The 17,837-nt window shown below is 44.4% G+C and overlaps 1 protein-coding gene across 1 annotated transcript in view; it reads right to left on the bottom strand.

The window, feature by feature from the left end:
• GRXCR2 (glutaredoxin and cysteine rich domain containing 2) overlaps nucleotides 1-6,287 on the bottom strand; it is a 42,953-nt gene extending 36,666 nt beyond the window's left edge. The window contains exon 1 of the mRNA XM_063930539.1: nucleotides 5,911-6,287. Coding sequence (XP_063786609.1) covers nucleotides 5,911-6,243 — 333 coding nt within the window. The 5' untranslated portion in view covers nucleotides 6,244-6,287. The remainder of the gene's footprint in view (nucleotides 1-5,910) is intronic.
• Nucleotides 6,288-17,837: the final 11,550 nt, after the last annotated feature.

The raw sequence follows: 17,837 nt of genomic DNA, 5'->3' as shown, positions 1-17,837 counted from the left end.
TCTTTTCAGAGAAGCTCAGTAGAGCTCCTCTAGAGTGCATCCAGTCTGCCTGGGCACATTTCTAAAACTGAGGTCTGGAGGAGGGGCATAGAGGAAGGAGCGAGTTCACACCCATTGAAAAGTCTTAAGAGTGCCCATGGCTCCTGCAGAACCGTCTATACCCCATGGTCATGAAGTGGACCCCAGCATCCTCTAGGACGTATGAGAAACAAGATTAGTGTTCATATTGTGAGTGTTATTTTCATAGACTACTCAGTAGATGCATCTAGTACAGTATAGATGGAGATAGGGCGTTACACATGCTCAACAAGACATCACCACTAGACAATTTAATACAATAATATTTCTTTAGGTTTGTATTTTTCCTTATTGAATAGACAGTTTTACAATATACTGTACAAGAACAGAGCATGTTCAATAAATATAGAGAATAGGACTAGTATTCTACAGTTGGTGCATAATAAGATAATAAAAATGAGCGGGTTCGGTTTTACTCGGTTTTACTCGGTTTTACTCGGTTCTCAAAACGGCATCTTATTGGCTCACGGATGTCACGTGTTTTGGATAGCCAATAAGATGCCGTTTTGAGAACCGAGTAAAACCGAGTAAAACCGAGTAAAACCGAACCTCGCTCATCACTAAAAAATATACCTGTCATTTTTCTGATAGACAATATGCAGATAAGATGCTAAAACTGTGCACAGGCAAGATGATACCAGGTTGTTGAGTTTCCCAACAAATTTGTATAATGTTTTTATTGGAAAACATATAAATATAACTTAGATGCATTGTGCTAAAACTAAATTTGTACAACTAGTAGGACACTGATATAGTAGAATATTTGGACGTCTTTTTTTTTGTGTCCTATATGAGTAGTCCTTGGTCACCGTAACAATCTCTGTATTTTATTTCTAGTCTTATTATAGCACTGAGCATCTAATGGCATAAGCACCACTATGCTAAGGTAGATTATACACCGAATGAAAGTACAGGTATTGTGCTGGAGTGCCATCTTCCAACGTTGAGATGATATGCATACACACACACACACACACACACACAAAACCACGCATACTTGCCTACTCTACCGAATCTTGGGTGGTGCTCCCGCCCACCAGGAAGAGCATTCTAGTCTCCAGCAACTGTCTTCCGTCAGCTTGGCACCATCCACTTCCAAAGTAAAGTTCGGGCAGCTTGCGCTGATTAATTAGGCTCTACATCTCCATGAAGGTTTGAGGGCGACCGACATGGGAACTGCAGCTTGACACAGCTGGTATCCTAAGGCTACACATCCTGTCTGTGGGAGCTGAGTTTAAAGTTTGTTTTTTATGGTACCTCCCACACCATTGTGGAGTTTATATGAAAAGCAGTAAGTAAAAGTAGTAGTAAAAGCTGTAAGTGGACATCGCAAATTAAACCTATTATATTTATGACTGTTTGCACTATTGTATATTTTTTTGTTTGTTTCTTACATGTGATATTTTGGAGTTGTATGAATAAAGAAAAAAAACATTTGGTTTCATCTTAGCCTCCATTATAAATATGTACATCCTTCCTGTGTTTATAAACTGTGGATCCTGAATAAGTTGATTTGATGTTGGTGGTATTCCCTGTGTGAACCATTTTTTTCCAAGGTTGAATGTGGAATTCCTCCTAGCGCTTTAGTTTGTGTATTCACCTGTTGTTTACATGCTATCTCTGAGTAAATTGGATGCTTACTCATATACACAAATATAGCTGCCTTGTGGGGGATTTCTATTGCGCACCATTACTGAAAAAAAAACGTTTTATTTATTTCTCAGTTCATATTATGCCGCATTACAGTGATGTCCCCAGTTCATATTTTGCCATACTATAGTGCTTCCACTTCATATTCTACCAGATAACATTGCCCCAATTAATATCATGTAACTTTTTCATGCCCTCCAGTTCATTTTATACCACATTACAATGAATAGGTCCAGGGTGTACCTTGATATAATGTAGACCCCAAGGCAAAAGTATGTAAGGGCCCCTATGTACCACTAATGATGAAAAATTTATGTAACTTGACAGGTAGAGTGGGCCCCTATCAGCTCTGGGCCCCAGAGCAGCTGCACTCCCTGCACCTATGGTAGCTACGCCCTTGCATGGGGCAGAAGGTGACATGGGGCACAGGTCTTCCAGACCATGTGCACGGCACGCCTTCATGAATAGTGAATACTGACTGTATGCCCATGGAGGATAATTTCCTCAACGCTTCCCCATTGCAGAGAAACAACCATATAGTTAAGGTCCACGCAAAACAACCAGTATAGACTCTACCCAGAGCTAAGCTTGTTGGAGGGGCCTGGGTCAGTTGCTCAGGGGAGCATTGTTGCCTTTGCAGTGCTGCTGAGGTGGGCAATAGCATTTTTCCTATTTTTGGGGAGAAGGGACATGGCCACACTTTCTGGATTTGACCACTCCCCCATCCTCTATTTTACCATAACAAAGGTGGCAACTTTAGCAGGAGGGCACACAGTGCTGTGACGGTGGAGGGATCTGCTCTGATTCCTCTTCGCCACCACAAACATCCTTCCCATTGGAAGGAGTGGGTCATCAGGAAGCAACGACATCTGAAGATGGTGTTACTTACAGCAATACTAGGCAGCACCCAACAGGACCCTAATAATAATGAATGAGTCATAATAAATTCATAATATTCTTGTGTGACTGGCATCCATGCTTTAGGATGGGTGTTGGTTTGTCAGATATGCTATAACATATATAAGGCCATATACCAACTGGCATTCATTTTTACATTTTGTTACAGTTTTTAGTGTATTGCACAAAAATCGATTTAGAAAGTAGAACCATTGTTTCTAGACTTGTTTGGGTTAGTTGTCTTTTTTCTGAATGGATTTAGTTCTGTTCAGTACATTTAATGCTAATTAGATTTGGGTAAGGGTCATAAGGTCGACCACACTTAGGTCGACAGTCATTAGGTCGACCACTATTGGTCGACATGCAGTAGGCCGACATGGTCAATAGGTCGACATAGAAAAAGGTCAACATGAGTTTTTTGACTATTTTTGGTGTTGTTTTCTTCGTAAAGTGACGGGGAACCCCAATTAGTGCACTGTGTCCCCTCGCATGCTTCAGGCAAGGTGCCTCGCTGCACTCGGCACCGGTTACCGTTCCCAATTGTAGTCCACGTGGATTGTAAAGTATGAAAAAGTCAAGAAACGGAAAAAAAAAAGTGAAAAACTCATGTTGACCTAGTATATTTCAACCTATTGACCACGTCGACCTAATGCATGTCGACCAATAGTGGTCAACCTAATGACTGTCGACCTAAGTGCTGTCGACTTAATGACCGTAACCCTTAGATTCATTGAAAAAGTCTACAGTGATCTTCATTGGGCTGAAGAAGTTAGTAAAAATGCTAGAAATAAATGCATGACAAATGCATTTGTGTTTGCCATACTTATATTGAGCATTTACTAAAAAATGCAGACACATACTTAAGGGGGTAGGAGGCATTAGGTTGTGGAGCATGACATTAGGTTTGTAGTCTGACTTGCTGGTCCGCCCTAGTTAGGGTTACCCACCTCATCCCTTTAATTCTGGACACATATTAATTACACAGGTTCTGTGGCTGATTAACGCCAGGTGAAATGGAGTCATAAAGTCAGCCAGCCACAGAACTTGTGTAATTAATATGTGTCCAGAATTAAAGGGATGAGGTGGTAACCCTAGCCCTAGTGCAGATGGACCTGACAGGAAGATATGCCAGCCTTCTCTTGGTGGCCTAGAGCATGTGTCCTGGACCGTTTACAGACAAAAGTGTCAGATCCTAGAGCAGAAGTATTTACTGATTGTATGGGACTAGAGAAAACTTGCCTGGTGTAGCTAAGGAGTGCCAGCTGGCTTCCTCCCACCTAGAAGTAGTCTGTAAGCCTAAGGCTATGGTGTATGATGGCCGGATTCCAAGAGGACAGATCTGCTCCCTTATTTATTATGTTTACTTACAGTAACAAGGGAGTTTGTGATGGCAGCTTCACTAGCTGGATTTAAAAGCAAATTTATATAATTTCTACAATCAAAATTAGTTGTTGCTTTAATTTGTTAATATCATAACTGGCATGCTTAGTCCAGTCAATTAATCCGTTAATATGCTGGAGCTTAGCTATAAAAATAATAATAATACGTTAACGTTTGGGGGCTGATGCTGTTTGTTCACTTTTGCATCCAAAAAATTCTGATATTAAAATGCAAATTTGCATTAGGGTACATAGTGACATACAGCTGGTATAATGCTTCCTCCAGTCTGCAGAATAATAAGCAGGGCTGCCATCAGAAATGATGGGGCATAGGACTGACAAATTTGGCAATGCCCCCCTCCCCACCACACACACTGCCCCATAGCTCCCCCTGCATCCCCCAAAGCTTACCAATTTGAGGGTGCCTTGGTGGCAGCAATGAGGATTGACGGGGGCCAGGCCAGCTGCCTGCATACCGGCAGGCAGCCACAGAGGAACAGAGCCGTGGCGGTATTCTTCCTATAGAGCTGGCCATGAGCCAATTGGAGCTCACATACCAGCAGCCAATCACGGCCAGCTCTATACTAAAAATACCGCCGTGTCTGTCCCGCCGAGGCTGCCTGCCCTGCCGGTGCGCAGATGTAACATACAGTAGCTTCACTGCTGCCACCAGGGCCCCATCTCAGTCAGGGCCTGGGCCTGGAGTCCCCACCATTCCCCTTGAAGGTGGGCCTGATAATAAGTCCTGATAAAATACACATTTCCAAAATCCTAGATTTATGCACCAGCAATGAAGAAAACACCTATCAGCTTCATCCATGAATCCACAATCAGCCAATCAGAAACACCCATCTAGTGATGGCGACAGCAGAGTGTATTTGTACAAGCTCTCAAGCACAAACTTCTGCTATGACTTTGAGACAGGTATCTGTGTGCCTGAGTGTGCCCTTTCTGTACTCAGCATGTTTTAGATAGCCCCTTCCAGAATCCACCCCCCATCCTGCCTCTGGTCACAAGCAAGCACACATGTCAAATTCAAGCAACTCTGCTCATTACAAACTTTATGGGCATGTGCAGAACCAATTGGGGTGTATCATGTTGTGCAAAATGGCAAATGACCAACTCAGCAACTGTCCCTCAGTGTTTACCACTGTGAAAGAATGGATTGGACTAATTGCCATTTTTTTATGCCATAACTGTGTTTGGAATCAAGGTTCTGGATATATGGTTTAAGTGTTTGTAACATAGGAGATTTATCAAATCTTGAAGGGCGATAAAGTGAAGAGAGATAAAGTACCATCCAATCTGCTTCTGTCATTTTTCAAACACACCCCTTAAAGTGACAGCTAGGAGCTGATTGGTTGGAACTTTATCTCTCTCCACTTTATCGCTGTCCAATATTTGATAGCTCTCCCCCATAGTGTATCTTGGACAGTGGGGCAGATGTATTAAGCCTGGAGAAGGCATAAAGAAGTGATAAAGCAGTAATAAGTGCAAGGTGATAACGCACAAGCCAATCAGCTACAATATGTAAATTGGCAGTTAGGAGCTGACTGGCTGGTGCGTTATCACCTTGCACTTATCACTGCTTTATCACTTCTCCAGGCTTTATACATCTGCCCCACTGATCGTTTAAAGAACAGGTTACTTGTTCTTTGCAATTATACTGTGAAATACGTTCGGCACATTTCAGTCCACAAGCATTATGTCACTGTAAGAAAAACACACACAGGAAATATGCATGCTTGTAATGTACAGCAAACAAATAGATATTTTGCCGTGACCAATTATATTATGTAACAAACCTCTAACTGGCTACTGTCAGTAACATCTTTCTCATGTGTCACACTGGTGACTGTGAAGATGAATATTATCCATGTACCTTGTTATTAGACACATTACTTACACTCTTCTCTGTTCCACGGCAGTCTGGGAAGAGCTGCTCACCAGCTATTCTGTAAGAGGTGCCATCTCTGAAGACACTTATTCTCTGGGCTGTGAGACGAGCTGTTGGGTAGAACTGTGGATGAGCCTCTCCTGGGCTGAAGTACTGTTCAGAGGTCTCAAAACTATCATGTAGAAAACTATGCGGATACTCTTCGTCTGGAGACTCCAACTGATGACCATCCTCAAAGACCTGTTTCAATACCCGGCCACTGTATGCAGATGAGATTTTAAATCTCACTTTCCGGGGTTTGTCTTCATATCTTTGGCTTAACTTTCTTTGAAGTTCCTCCATAGAAAAGTTGTTTCGCGTGTCTGTATTCCTTTAATTCTTACGTTTATATGTGTATCTGTGTGTGTATGTGTGTGGATGCAGCTTCCCTGTACTTTGTCTTCATTTGTTGCTGCAAGTGATAAATTATTCACCAAAGGCTTAAGATCGTCTCATGTAACCTCAGAACCAACACCACCTTATTAAGTATTAATAAATACTCATGAAAGGGGTAATCGTATATATGTGGTGATGACTGCAGCACCTTTGCCTCGGCTTCCTTTAGGTGAGTCAGCTTACAAACACTACAAAGACAACAGGCCAGATATGAAATACAGCCTTTATTTACAGAACTGATCTGCCTTGCTCAGATCACTGTGAATGCAGAACTGTAAGCTACACATCAATATCTGTGGTACGCTAAGGGGGTAGTATGTGATGCAGTGGAGCAGAAACAGCAAAACGGAACAGTGATGTGAGAATACATTAAACACTTATATAGGGTAATTCAAGGGACATTAGGTCGGGGGTGTTGAACACCAGCAAACTATTGTGCTTGACTGTAAGCTCTTCTGTACAGTTTCCTACCTTGCTCTACTTCTTCTAAAATGGAGCATTGTTTATTTTAGTATATCATTTTATAAATATACATCATTATAAATATCCTCACTGAATGTGTTTTTCTAAATTTTGCACAATTATTCCCATCCCACGCTTGGCATTTTGTGCATGTTTTAGTTAAAGCAACCTAAAACAGATAGCGATAACTTTCATTGAGTTTACATCTCTTACATGCAGTTAGTTCAGTGAGGGTAACCAAAAGCTCACCCCACATGGAACCACACCTTGAACAGAGCAATGTTAACTTTGATAAGAGCCCCACATGTTTATTTATTAGCTGCCCTTTCATACAGTCGTTTGAGACCCCAATTTCATTATTTTAGAACACACTCACCACAAGTTTTGCATGTGTGGGCACACACTGACAAGCCAGGAGTAAGACGGGTGAAGGGCTGGTCCCAGAGGTGGAGCCAGCCCACAGTAAATAGCTACACACAGTAGGGGCTGGAGCTGGGTGCAGGATGAAGGCTGGCAGATAAGGGCAGCTACAAAGGGGATTATCAGCATCCTGACACTGCCCGTGGTAAGCCTACTGTAGATGGTAGCCCCACTGCACCCGTGGCCTAGTACCTTGACTGGTGCCTCTCAAATATTTGCCAAGGCATCCCCCCCCCCCATCCCCCCGTTCCGACACCTATGGGTGTGGTTACAGCAGGCCTTGGTCACCCTCTCGGTGCTCCTTCTTTCTCACCCTACTGCCCTCTCACTGCTACAGTAAGTGTATATAGGCTTTTTATGTATGTTCCATCACAGCAGGGACTTTCCTAGGGCCATTTATATTTAGCCTACTGGAATCTGTCAATAAGGAGGTAAATCAAAAGTGATAGAAGGAATTCCGCAGAGACCGCACAAAGCCAGATTCCAAAGGGACAAAGAGGAAACATATAAATCAGGCAATCCTAATTAAAATTTGCATCTCTAATACCACTTTCACACCACACAAATAACCCGGTATTGACCCGGCATATTGCCGAGTTGACACGGGTTGGTGTGCGGTGTGAAAGGGCCATAGTTGAAATCCTGGGTCGCCTGACCCAGGATTTCAGCTTTGGCCCTTTCACACCGCACATTTAGAGATGAGGGTATGGAAATTTGAATATAATGACTTGGGGTCTTGGGGCTGCACGAGGACCCCAGAAGATTTAGGTATTTTAAAAATAAGAGATTCATTTTAAATTCTTTTTAGCACTATTATTATTAATATTACAATTTATTTCTAAGGAGCTACAAGTGTTTTGGAGCACCGTACATACAACACACATTAGAACAATACAGGGTATACAGAATTTAACATCACAGAAAACTAAAACAGAGCACAGGTAACAATTAGCACCACAGTTCCCAGTACACAATACAGCTGAGATGTAAGGAAGCAAAGGAGTCATCGGCATACTACTGGGGGTGGGCAGCCGTTGGAATAAGCATGGGGTGGGGAACCTCCGGCCCGCAGGCCATACAAGGCCCACAAAGCCGTTTGTTCAGGCCCACCCGCTTGTGTGTCAGCGAGACACGTCGCCGCACAGTCCAGCGGCGGCGTGTCTCAGCTGTCAGGGCAGGGAGGAGAGCGCAGCTATATGTCTGGCGGCAGCGGCGGGTAGGATCTCAAACCAGCTGCTGGTTTGTGAGCCAATCTGAGCTCGCGGACCGGCAGCCAATCAGGAGCCGCCGGTCCGCCAGCTCTGATTGGCTCACGAACCGACAGCTGGTTTGAGATCCTACATGCCGCCGCCGCCCGACATAGTTACGCTCTCCTCCCTGCCCTGACCCCCTGACAGCTGAGACACGCCGGCACCGGATGGAGCAGCAGCGGTGAGCAGCACAGTTGGGTGGGGGGGCATTTGTGCATCTGGCACTGTGGGGCCATTTTTGTATCTGGCACTGTGGGGGCATTTGTGTATCTGGCATTGTGGGAGCATTTGTGTATCTGGCACTGTGGGGCCATTTGTGTATCTGGCACTGTGTGGGCATTTGTGTATCTGGCATTGTGGGAGCATTTGTGTATCTGGCACTGTGGGAGCATTTGTGTATTTGGCACTGTGGGGGCATTTGTGTATCTGGCATTGTGGGAGCATTTGTGTATCTGGCACTGTGGGAGCATTTGTGTATCTGGCACTGTGGGGGCATTTGTATATCTGGTACTGTGGGAGCATTTGTGTATCTGGTACTGTGGGGGAATTTGTGTATCTGGCACTGTGGGAGCATTTGTCTATCTGGCACTGTGGGGGCATTTGTGTATCTGGCACTGTGGGGGCATTTGTATATCTGGTACTGTGGGGGCATTTGTGTATCTGGCACTGTGGGAGCATTTGTCTATCTGGCACTGTGGGAGCAATGGTGTATCTGGCTCACGAACCGGCGGCTGGTTTGAGATCCTGCACATAGCCGCGCTCTCCTCCCTGCCCTGACCCCCTGACAGCTGGGACACACCGCTGCCAGATGGAGCAGCAGCGGTGAGCAGCACAGTGGGGTGGGGGGGGGGGCATTTGTGTATCTGGCACTGTGGGGCATTTGTGTATCTGGCACTGTGGGGGCATTTGTGTATCTGGAACTGGGGGTGCATTTATGTATATGGCACTGTGGAGGCATTGGTGTATCTGGCACTGTGGAGGCATCTGTGTATCTGGCACTTGTATATCTGGCACTGTGGGGGCATTTGTATATTTGGTACTGTGGGGGCATTTGTGTATCTGGCACTGCACTATTGGGGGCATATGTGTATCATGTCCCATTTTAATTGGCCACACCCACTTTATAGCACGCGCACTCAGTACCTCTAAGGTGCATAATACTGGGGGCATAACTACTGGGGGGCAGGGTAATTTTTAAGTTGATAATTTTTGTATGGCTCCCGATGGATTTTATAAATATCCAAATGGCCCTTGGTAGAAAAAAGGTTCCCCACCCCTGGAATAAACGACCACTCACGAGCAAGAGGAAATGCATTTATAGACAGTTTCTGAGTGGGAGAGAGTTGTAATTGAAGTGCAAAAGATGAGGAGGGAAGAGGGCCCTGCTCCAAGGATCTTACAATCTAGAGGGAGAGAGACAGGAGACATGAGGTACAAGCAAGCGGAAGGTAGCCTGTAGTATATATAAAACATACTGTATATGATGTGAGGCTATTCACCATGGGGGTAATTCCAAGTTGATCGCAGCAGGATTTTTTTTAGCAATTGGGCAAAACCATGTGCACTGCAGGGGAGGCAGATATAATATGTGCAGAGAGAGTTAGATTTGGGTGGGGTGTGTTCAATCTGCAATCTAATTTGCAGTGTAAAAATAAAGCAGCCAGTATTTACCCTGCACAGAAACAAAATAACCCACCCAAATCTAACTCTTTCTGCACATGTTATATCTGCCTTCCCTGCAGTGCACATGGTTTTGCCCAATTGCTAACAAAAATCCTGCTGCGATCAACTTGGAATTACCCCCCATGTGTTCACCTTTCCTCAATGTCTCACATTTTCCTGTAGCATATGTCTCTGGGGGTAATTCAGAGTTGATCTCAGCAGCAAATTTGTTAGCAGTTGGGCAAAACCAAGGGGGTAATTCTGAGTTGATCGCAGCAGGAACTTTGTTAGCAGTTGGGCAAAACCATGTGCACTGCAGGGGAGGCAGATATAACATATGCAGAGAGAGTTAGATTTGGGTGGGTTATTTTGTTTCTGTGCAGGGTAAATACTGGCTGCTTGCTTTATTTTTACACTGCAATTTAGATTGCAGATTGAACACACCCCTCCCAAATCTAACTCTCTCTGCACGTTATATCTGCCTCCCCCGCAGTGCACATGGTTTTGCCCAACTGCTAAAAAAGTTCCTGCTGCGATCAACTCAGAATTACCCCCAATGTGCACTGCAGGTGTGGCAGATACAGTATAACACTTGAAGAGAGAGTTAGATTTGGGTGGGTTATTTTGCTTCTGTGCAGGGTAAATACTCATACCTCCCAACATGACCCTCTCCAGGAGGGACATAATGCTCAGCTTCTGGACTTCCTTCTTAATGTATGATTGCCATCACCTGTGCTGTAACACCTTTCTTATCCATTCACCTGTTCAAAACAGGTGCCAGCAATCATACATTAAGAGAAAAGTCCAGGAGCAGAGCATTGTGTCCCTCCTGGAGAGGGTCATGTTGGGAGGTATGAAATACTGGCTGCTTTATTTTTCTCACACTGCAATTTAGATTTCAGTTTGAACACACCCCATCCAAATCTAACTCTCTCTGCACATGTTATACCTGCCCCCCCCCCCTGCAGTGCACATGGTTTTGCCCAACTGCTAACAAATTTGCTGCTGCGATCAACTCTGAATTACCCCCTCTGTATTCCCTGTGTTTGTTCACCTCTCTCTTATGTATTATATTTTCCATGTGTCCTTTCTTTCCATAATTTGTTTCTATCATCTCCTCGTGCCAATATCTTCTTCCCAGGTAGCTTTCTCTATCACCCCCACATTCTCTCCATTGTGTCTCATCACATGCTTATCCATACCTCCCAACATGACCCTCTCCAGGAGGGACAGAACGCTTTGCTCCTGGACTTCCCTCTTAATTTATGATTGCCATCACCTGTGCTGAAACACCTTTCCTATCCATTAACCTGTTCAAAACAGGTGTCGGCAATAGTAAATTAAGAGAAAAGTCCAGAACCAGAGCATTGTGTCCCTCCTGGAGGGGGTCATGTTGGGAGGTATGCCTTATCTATCTTACTGTATACTTATCCCCTGCATTACTCACTAACTGCTTCCCTCACTAAGGGCCTAATTCAGATCAGATCGCTGCAGTGGGTTTTCACACAGCATGCGATCAGCGATAGACTGCACATACGTATGCACCACAATGCGCATGCGCGTCGCCAAACAGCGAAAGGCATTGCCAAACAGCGACAAGCTGGTGCAAAAATGTTGATCGCACAGCCATTCGCATGCTGATTTATACGAAGAGGACATTTGTGGGTGGTATCTGGCCATTTTCTGGGAGTGTCAGGAAAAACGCAGGCGTTCCCAAGTGTTTTCAGGGAGGGTGTGTAACATCAGCTCCGGACCAGATCAGCCTTTTCTCTTTGCACTGTAGGAGTAAGTCCTAGGCTGCGCACAGACTACACACAGTGGGAAAATCCTTCACTGGTGAGTGAGGTGCGAACGGATTTGCAGCTGTCCACTGGCTGAGGGACATTTTCGCATAAGGTACACATGCGTTCGCACACTTGCACGGGGAGAATTAGTACTCCCCTTGGGCAGCGACTATCTGATTGCAGGACAGCAAAATTAGCAGCACAGCGATCAGGTCTGAATTAGGCCCTTAGCCCCTGCAATTCTCACTACCTGCTTCCCTCACTCATCCACTGCACCTCTCACTCTCTCCATCCCTCTCTCTCTCCCCCTGCTCCTCTCACCACATGCTACATTTTCATAGCCTGATTCTCTCTCACCCTCTGCATTTATCACTCCCTGCTTCACTCATTCAGCCCGTGTACCTCTTACTCTTTCAATCTCTCTCTCACCCCCCTGGTCCTCTCACCCCATGCTACTTTCGCAGAGCCTGCTTTCCTCTCAACCCCTGCATTTCTCCCTAGCTGCTTTCCTCACTCATCCACTGCACCTCTCACTCTCTCCATCCCTCTCTCTCTCCCCCTGCTCCTCTCACCACATGCTACATTTTCATAGCCTGATTCTCTCTCACCCTCTGCATTTATCACTCCCTGCTTCACTCATTCAGCCCGTGTACCTCTTACTCTTTCAATCTCTCTCTCACCCCCTGGTCCTCTCACCCCATGCTACTTTCGCAGAGCCTGCTTTCCTCTCAACCCCTGCATTTCTCCCTAGCTGCTTTCCTCACTCATCCACTGCACCTCTCACTCTCTCCATCCCTCGCTCACCCCCTCAAACGCTCTCAAGGCTTGCTTCCCTCTCACCCCCTGCATTACTCACTCCCTGCTTCTGTATTCAGCCCCTGCACCTTTCACTAAGCCTATTTACTTAACTACCACCAATCACATGGCAGTTACAAGCTGATTGGCTGGCACTTTATCTTTCTACACTTTATCACTCTCCAAGTCATAGTAGCCCATTTATCAACTAGTTTTAGCTATTTCAAATTTGTTATGTATGAGAAATGGTGCTCCAGCCAATCAGCTCCTGTTGTGTTTACAGTTGAGAGCTGATTCGCTGACTATTTATCATATGCAATAAGTTGTCAATGATAGATAAGACCCAGTAGTAGTCACACCCAGATAGGACACCCCCGGTGGGCCCCACTGCTTGGAGGCCCACTTCCTCATCAGGGATCAGGTTCCAGACAGTGCACTTAAATTTTATATTATAAATGCTGTATGTTACATTAGACTGCACAGTACTTTTCTATAGTGCATTGCAGCTATTAATCTAGTACATTATCATGCATGCACTAGTTATGTTCACTACCTGTATGTTTATCTATTGGTTAGCCAAACCTCTGTGGTGGCTGGCCACACCCCTAAACATGCTTAAATACCCCGGTGGACCTCTGATGCCCCAGTCCGACAATGGACCCACTTTGTGTCTGGTACTGTTCTTTACCTACCTTTATTTTCTACCTCTCCAGCTCACATCCTTCTTTCTCCTTATCCCCTCATCTCAGTGCTGCCTTTGGATGCGGCCCAGCATTCTTCCTTCAATTCCATCTGGCAATACTTACAGACCCCTTGGCTGCACATCCGGAATATAGAGGAGGAGGAGGTTGTCCGCGGGGCAGTCTAGGGCAGAAGAGAGGACTGGTGATGCGCAATGTGGTTGGACGGATAGTAACTCTAAGCTGCTGGCAGCCGGCAGTCCTCCTGTGTCCCGTTGTGTATTCTCTGGCTCCCACAGACAGGACACCGTAGTTGTGCGGAGCAGAGGCCGAGGGTATGGGAAGGCGGTAGCCGGAGAAAGCACACCCTCCATGGTCTCCTCCCCTTCCTCTGCTGTTAGAGTATGATTGATAGCACAGGACAGTGCTGCAGATTGGTCAGAGGGCGCCCTGAGGGACCTAGCCTTTTTATTTTTTTTTATCTCCATTTTTTAGTGGCAGTATGTCATACCACCATATACAGCCCCACTTTAAGCACTACTTTTGGCAATGAATACTCACTGTCAGAAACAGCTTGCCACATGTTGGCGGAATGTAAGGGGAGACAGAAGCAAATAAGTATGAGCTTAGGAAATTAGTAAAATGAGACTGAATATCAACAAACGGAGAGGTATGAGGGCCCTGCTCATAAGCTTACAAACTATAAGCTATCAGGAGTTTAATTATTATATCTTGCATACTGGTCCATCCAGATTACCATATTCAAAAAATATTGTAAATTATTTGCTTTGATAGTACGCAACAATTGATATATTGTAATTTTTATAGACGCACCTATTTTTTTTTTTTAATACATAACACAAAAACATTAGCTAATACTAGTATTTGTGCTTCTGTCATATCCCAGTTCCGCACCGCCTTCTATACTTACACTGTGTCAGGGCTGCATGGATGTCCACTCCCACTACAACTGCCATCACTAATTAGCCCCTTCTCATCACCTTTTTCAGCATCATCGTAACAACCTCATTGAACATAATTAGCCCCTGAATCATTAAATCCTTCATCCTAAAACTCTCATTACTTCACCTAGTCATATAAAAAAACCTTTCATCTTGAATAAATAAAAGCCCAATCCCAATAAAAGCATTAACTCCTTCATCTTAATTAATTCTATCAGCGCATTTACCCATTAACCCTTATGATAAAACCCACTTATATCTTACCTCCTTATATTTATTAAATATACACCTTTTCCACCCAATCCCCAAATTCAGCCCATCCCACCCCTTTCCCCAGTGGCACTTATCTGTTTCCGGTCTGTTTACACTGTATGTGCTATTGCCACTGGAGCATGAAAACCAGATGACCTCTTATAGGGCCAGATGTACTAAGCTTGAAAAGTGATAAATATCACTGTGATAAAGCACCAGCCAATCGGCTCCTAACTGTCATTTTTCAAACACAGCCTGTGACATGGCAGTTAGGAGCCGATTGGCTGGTGCTTTATCACAGTGATATTTATCACTTTTCAGGCTTAGTACATCTCCCCCAAAGTGTTTCATCGGAAGCTGTGGGTAACAAGTCTCACAGCACCTGTGCAACCAGAAGAGGAGGGACTACCAGGGAGGAGCTAGGCTGCACAATCCCTACAAGGAGAGGGAAGGAGGAATAATGTGATTCATCTTGGCAACCAGCCACGATCCGCCAACCCACCCACCTGTCTGTCCACCAGCGACCTCTTTGGCTCCTCCGTTCCCAGACCAGCACCTAGTAATATTGTTTGTGAAAAAGAAAGTTTGCAATGCACTGATTGTCAACCTTCTCAATTACTTAGGAGGGGCAATTTGCTCCGTGCCCCTGATAGGCACCATCTTTAACATTTCTTCAGCAGGAGGAGTAGTTGCTCCTCCTGCACGCTCACTGGCTACTGCTTACCTTATGCATATCCACTGAAACACTTATAACCTCAGTTGCATTGTCAAACAATAACACTCTCATAGCTTCCAACATTCCGCTTTTTTAAAAAAGGTTGTATAATACTAAATTAATTACCAAGAGGTAATAACATTACAGATGCATTTGTGTAAAGCTTAATAAACTATTCTGTAGGTACAGACTGGGGCAGATGTACAGTACAGTACTAGGGGTTCTATTTACTAAGCCTTGGATGGAGATAAAGTGGACGGAGATAAAATACCAGTCGGCTCCTAACTGCCATGTCACAGGCTGAATTTGAAAAATGACAGTTGGGCCGATTGGCTGGTACTTTATCTCTGTCCACTTTATCTCCATCCAAGGCTTAGTAAATAGACCCCTAAGCCTTGGAGAATGATAAATTGGAAGGAGATAAACTACCAACCAATCAGCTTCTATTTGTCATTTTTCAAATACAGCCTGTGACATGGTAGTTAGGAGCTAATTGGCTGGTAGTTTATACTTAATCACTCAGTCCAAGGCTTAGTATATCTTTCCCAGAAGCTGCTACTGAAATATTGATTTAATCAATTGCAGGAAGGGAACTATGTGTCATATTGAATGTGATGTATCTGTAATTAAAATCACAATTTATTAGGTATGCATTCAAAAATAAGTGTTTTTTAAATTTCCCAAACAAACGACACAGTTGAGGATGTAGCAGAGTTTCTGTACACACCAGCGGATGCTGTACAACTATGAACAGCCAAGGTTCTTAAGCAGTGGAGTGGTTTTATTGGTACAGTCATGCTCACTGTTATACATACTAGTAGATGGAGCAGAGCTTGAGCGGAGTGGGTGTCATAAGCTTGCCGGGGACTGTTTGTAGGTACCTGGTAAAGGGGCAGAATGCTGGAACAGCAGTTATATCACCAATAAGCATGAGTCTTACTGGAGCTAGGAGGAAGACTACTGTCTTTCACTGTGATACTCTCACACAGCTCCCATGATGGCTCCACGCATGGTCAGTAGTCGCATCAGTGGCCATCTTAGTACGGGGAATGAAGGTACCTTTGATGATAAGTAGCAACATATAGGGGTCTATTCACGAAGCAGTGAAAATGTGGAGAGGTGAGCCAGTGAAGAAGTTGCCCATGGCAATCAATCAACTGCTCTGTATAATTTTATAGTATGCAACTTATAAATGTTAATTCAAAGCTGATTGGTTGCCATGGGAAACCTCTCCACTGGCTCACTTCTCCACACTTTTCAGTGCTTCATGAATAGACCACATAGTCTGCAAGGTAGTGCAGTCCATTCTAAAAAGATTGGGGTCATTCCGACCCGATCTCACTCTGCACTTCTTTGCAGCCGTGCGATCGGGTCGGAAATGTGCATGCTTGGCGGCCGCATTGCGCAGGCAGCGATGCTGCGAACGAAGAAAGCGGTCGCAGCGGCGACCGCAAGTAGATTCACAGGAGGAAGGTGTTCCGGAGCGTCAACTGACCGTTTTCTGGGAGTGGTGCGGCGAACGCAGGCGTGTCCAGGCGTTTGGAGGGCGGATGTCTGACGTCAATTCCGGGACCTGCATCGCTGGATCGATCGCACAGGGTAAGTAACTCTTATCCTGGTCTACTTCTACACAAAACTTTTTTTGCATAGCAGTGCTGCATAAGCGATCACAGCCTTGCTATGCAAAAAAGCCCTGCCCCATAGGCGGCGTCTAGTTGATCGCACGGGCAGCAAGAAGTTGCTACGTGCGATCAACTCGGAATGACCCCCATTGTTTGAAAAATGTTGGCAGAAAAGTAAACTGTTGTATTCTACCCTACCTCTAGAATACTTGTAATCATTTATATTGCTGACCCTATAAAACAAAAACAACTTATCATGTAATTTAAAAAGTCAGTAAAACTTCAACTTGTTCAATTTGTGGATATTAATACTTGTTATCTCCTTAAAGAAATAAAAATGACATGGAAGAAGATTTAAGCACCGATTCAACCACTCATACTATGGGTAATACTACTTGTATTTAGAAGTAAATAAAGATTATTACTTAGGGGTAATGGGAATATCTGTAGGCATTTTAAACCACTTTTGAAGGTAGATGACCCTATTAATTTTGTTCACCGTTTCATTAACAGTATGCATTGTTCTGCAAGAGGTAGTAGGGAGGCAAACAGAATTGGTATCAAATTCCAGTGCCTAAGGCTTAGACAAATTACTTCAATCACACTAAGTGAATTCCCTTTACTAATTAAGGATAGAATGCTTACAGTACGGTGAGGCCATTAGCTTGAATTAGACACACATTCTTTAAAATATGTTTGAGTTAGATATTCCTTGCAGACGTTCCCAGAAATGGCAGTTTAATTTTCAGAAGATGGACATTGGGAATAAAGATTTATAACTTGTGAATCCAGTTCACCCAACAGGCAGTTCTGTATCATAAGCAAGTTGGTCTCTCACAGAAATGTGCCAATTGGGAACTGAAATGTGCAGTGCAGTCCCAAGCCAGGGAAGTATGT

Source organism: Pseudophryne corroboree, chromosome 6 (genome assembly GCF_028390025.1).
Source record: "Pseudophryne corroboree isolate aPseCor3 chromosome 6, aPseCor3.hap2, whole genome shotgun sequence".
Lineage (NCBI taxonomy): Eukaryota > Metazoa > Chordata > Amphibia > Anura > Myobatrachidae > Pseudophryne > Pseudophryne corroboree.
This window is presented reverse-complemented; position numbering and strand designations above follow the sequence as displayed.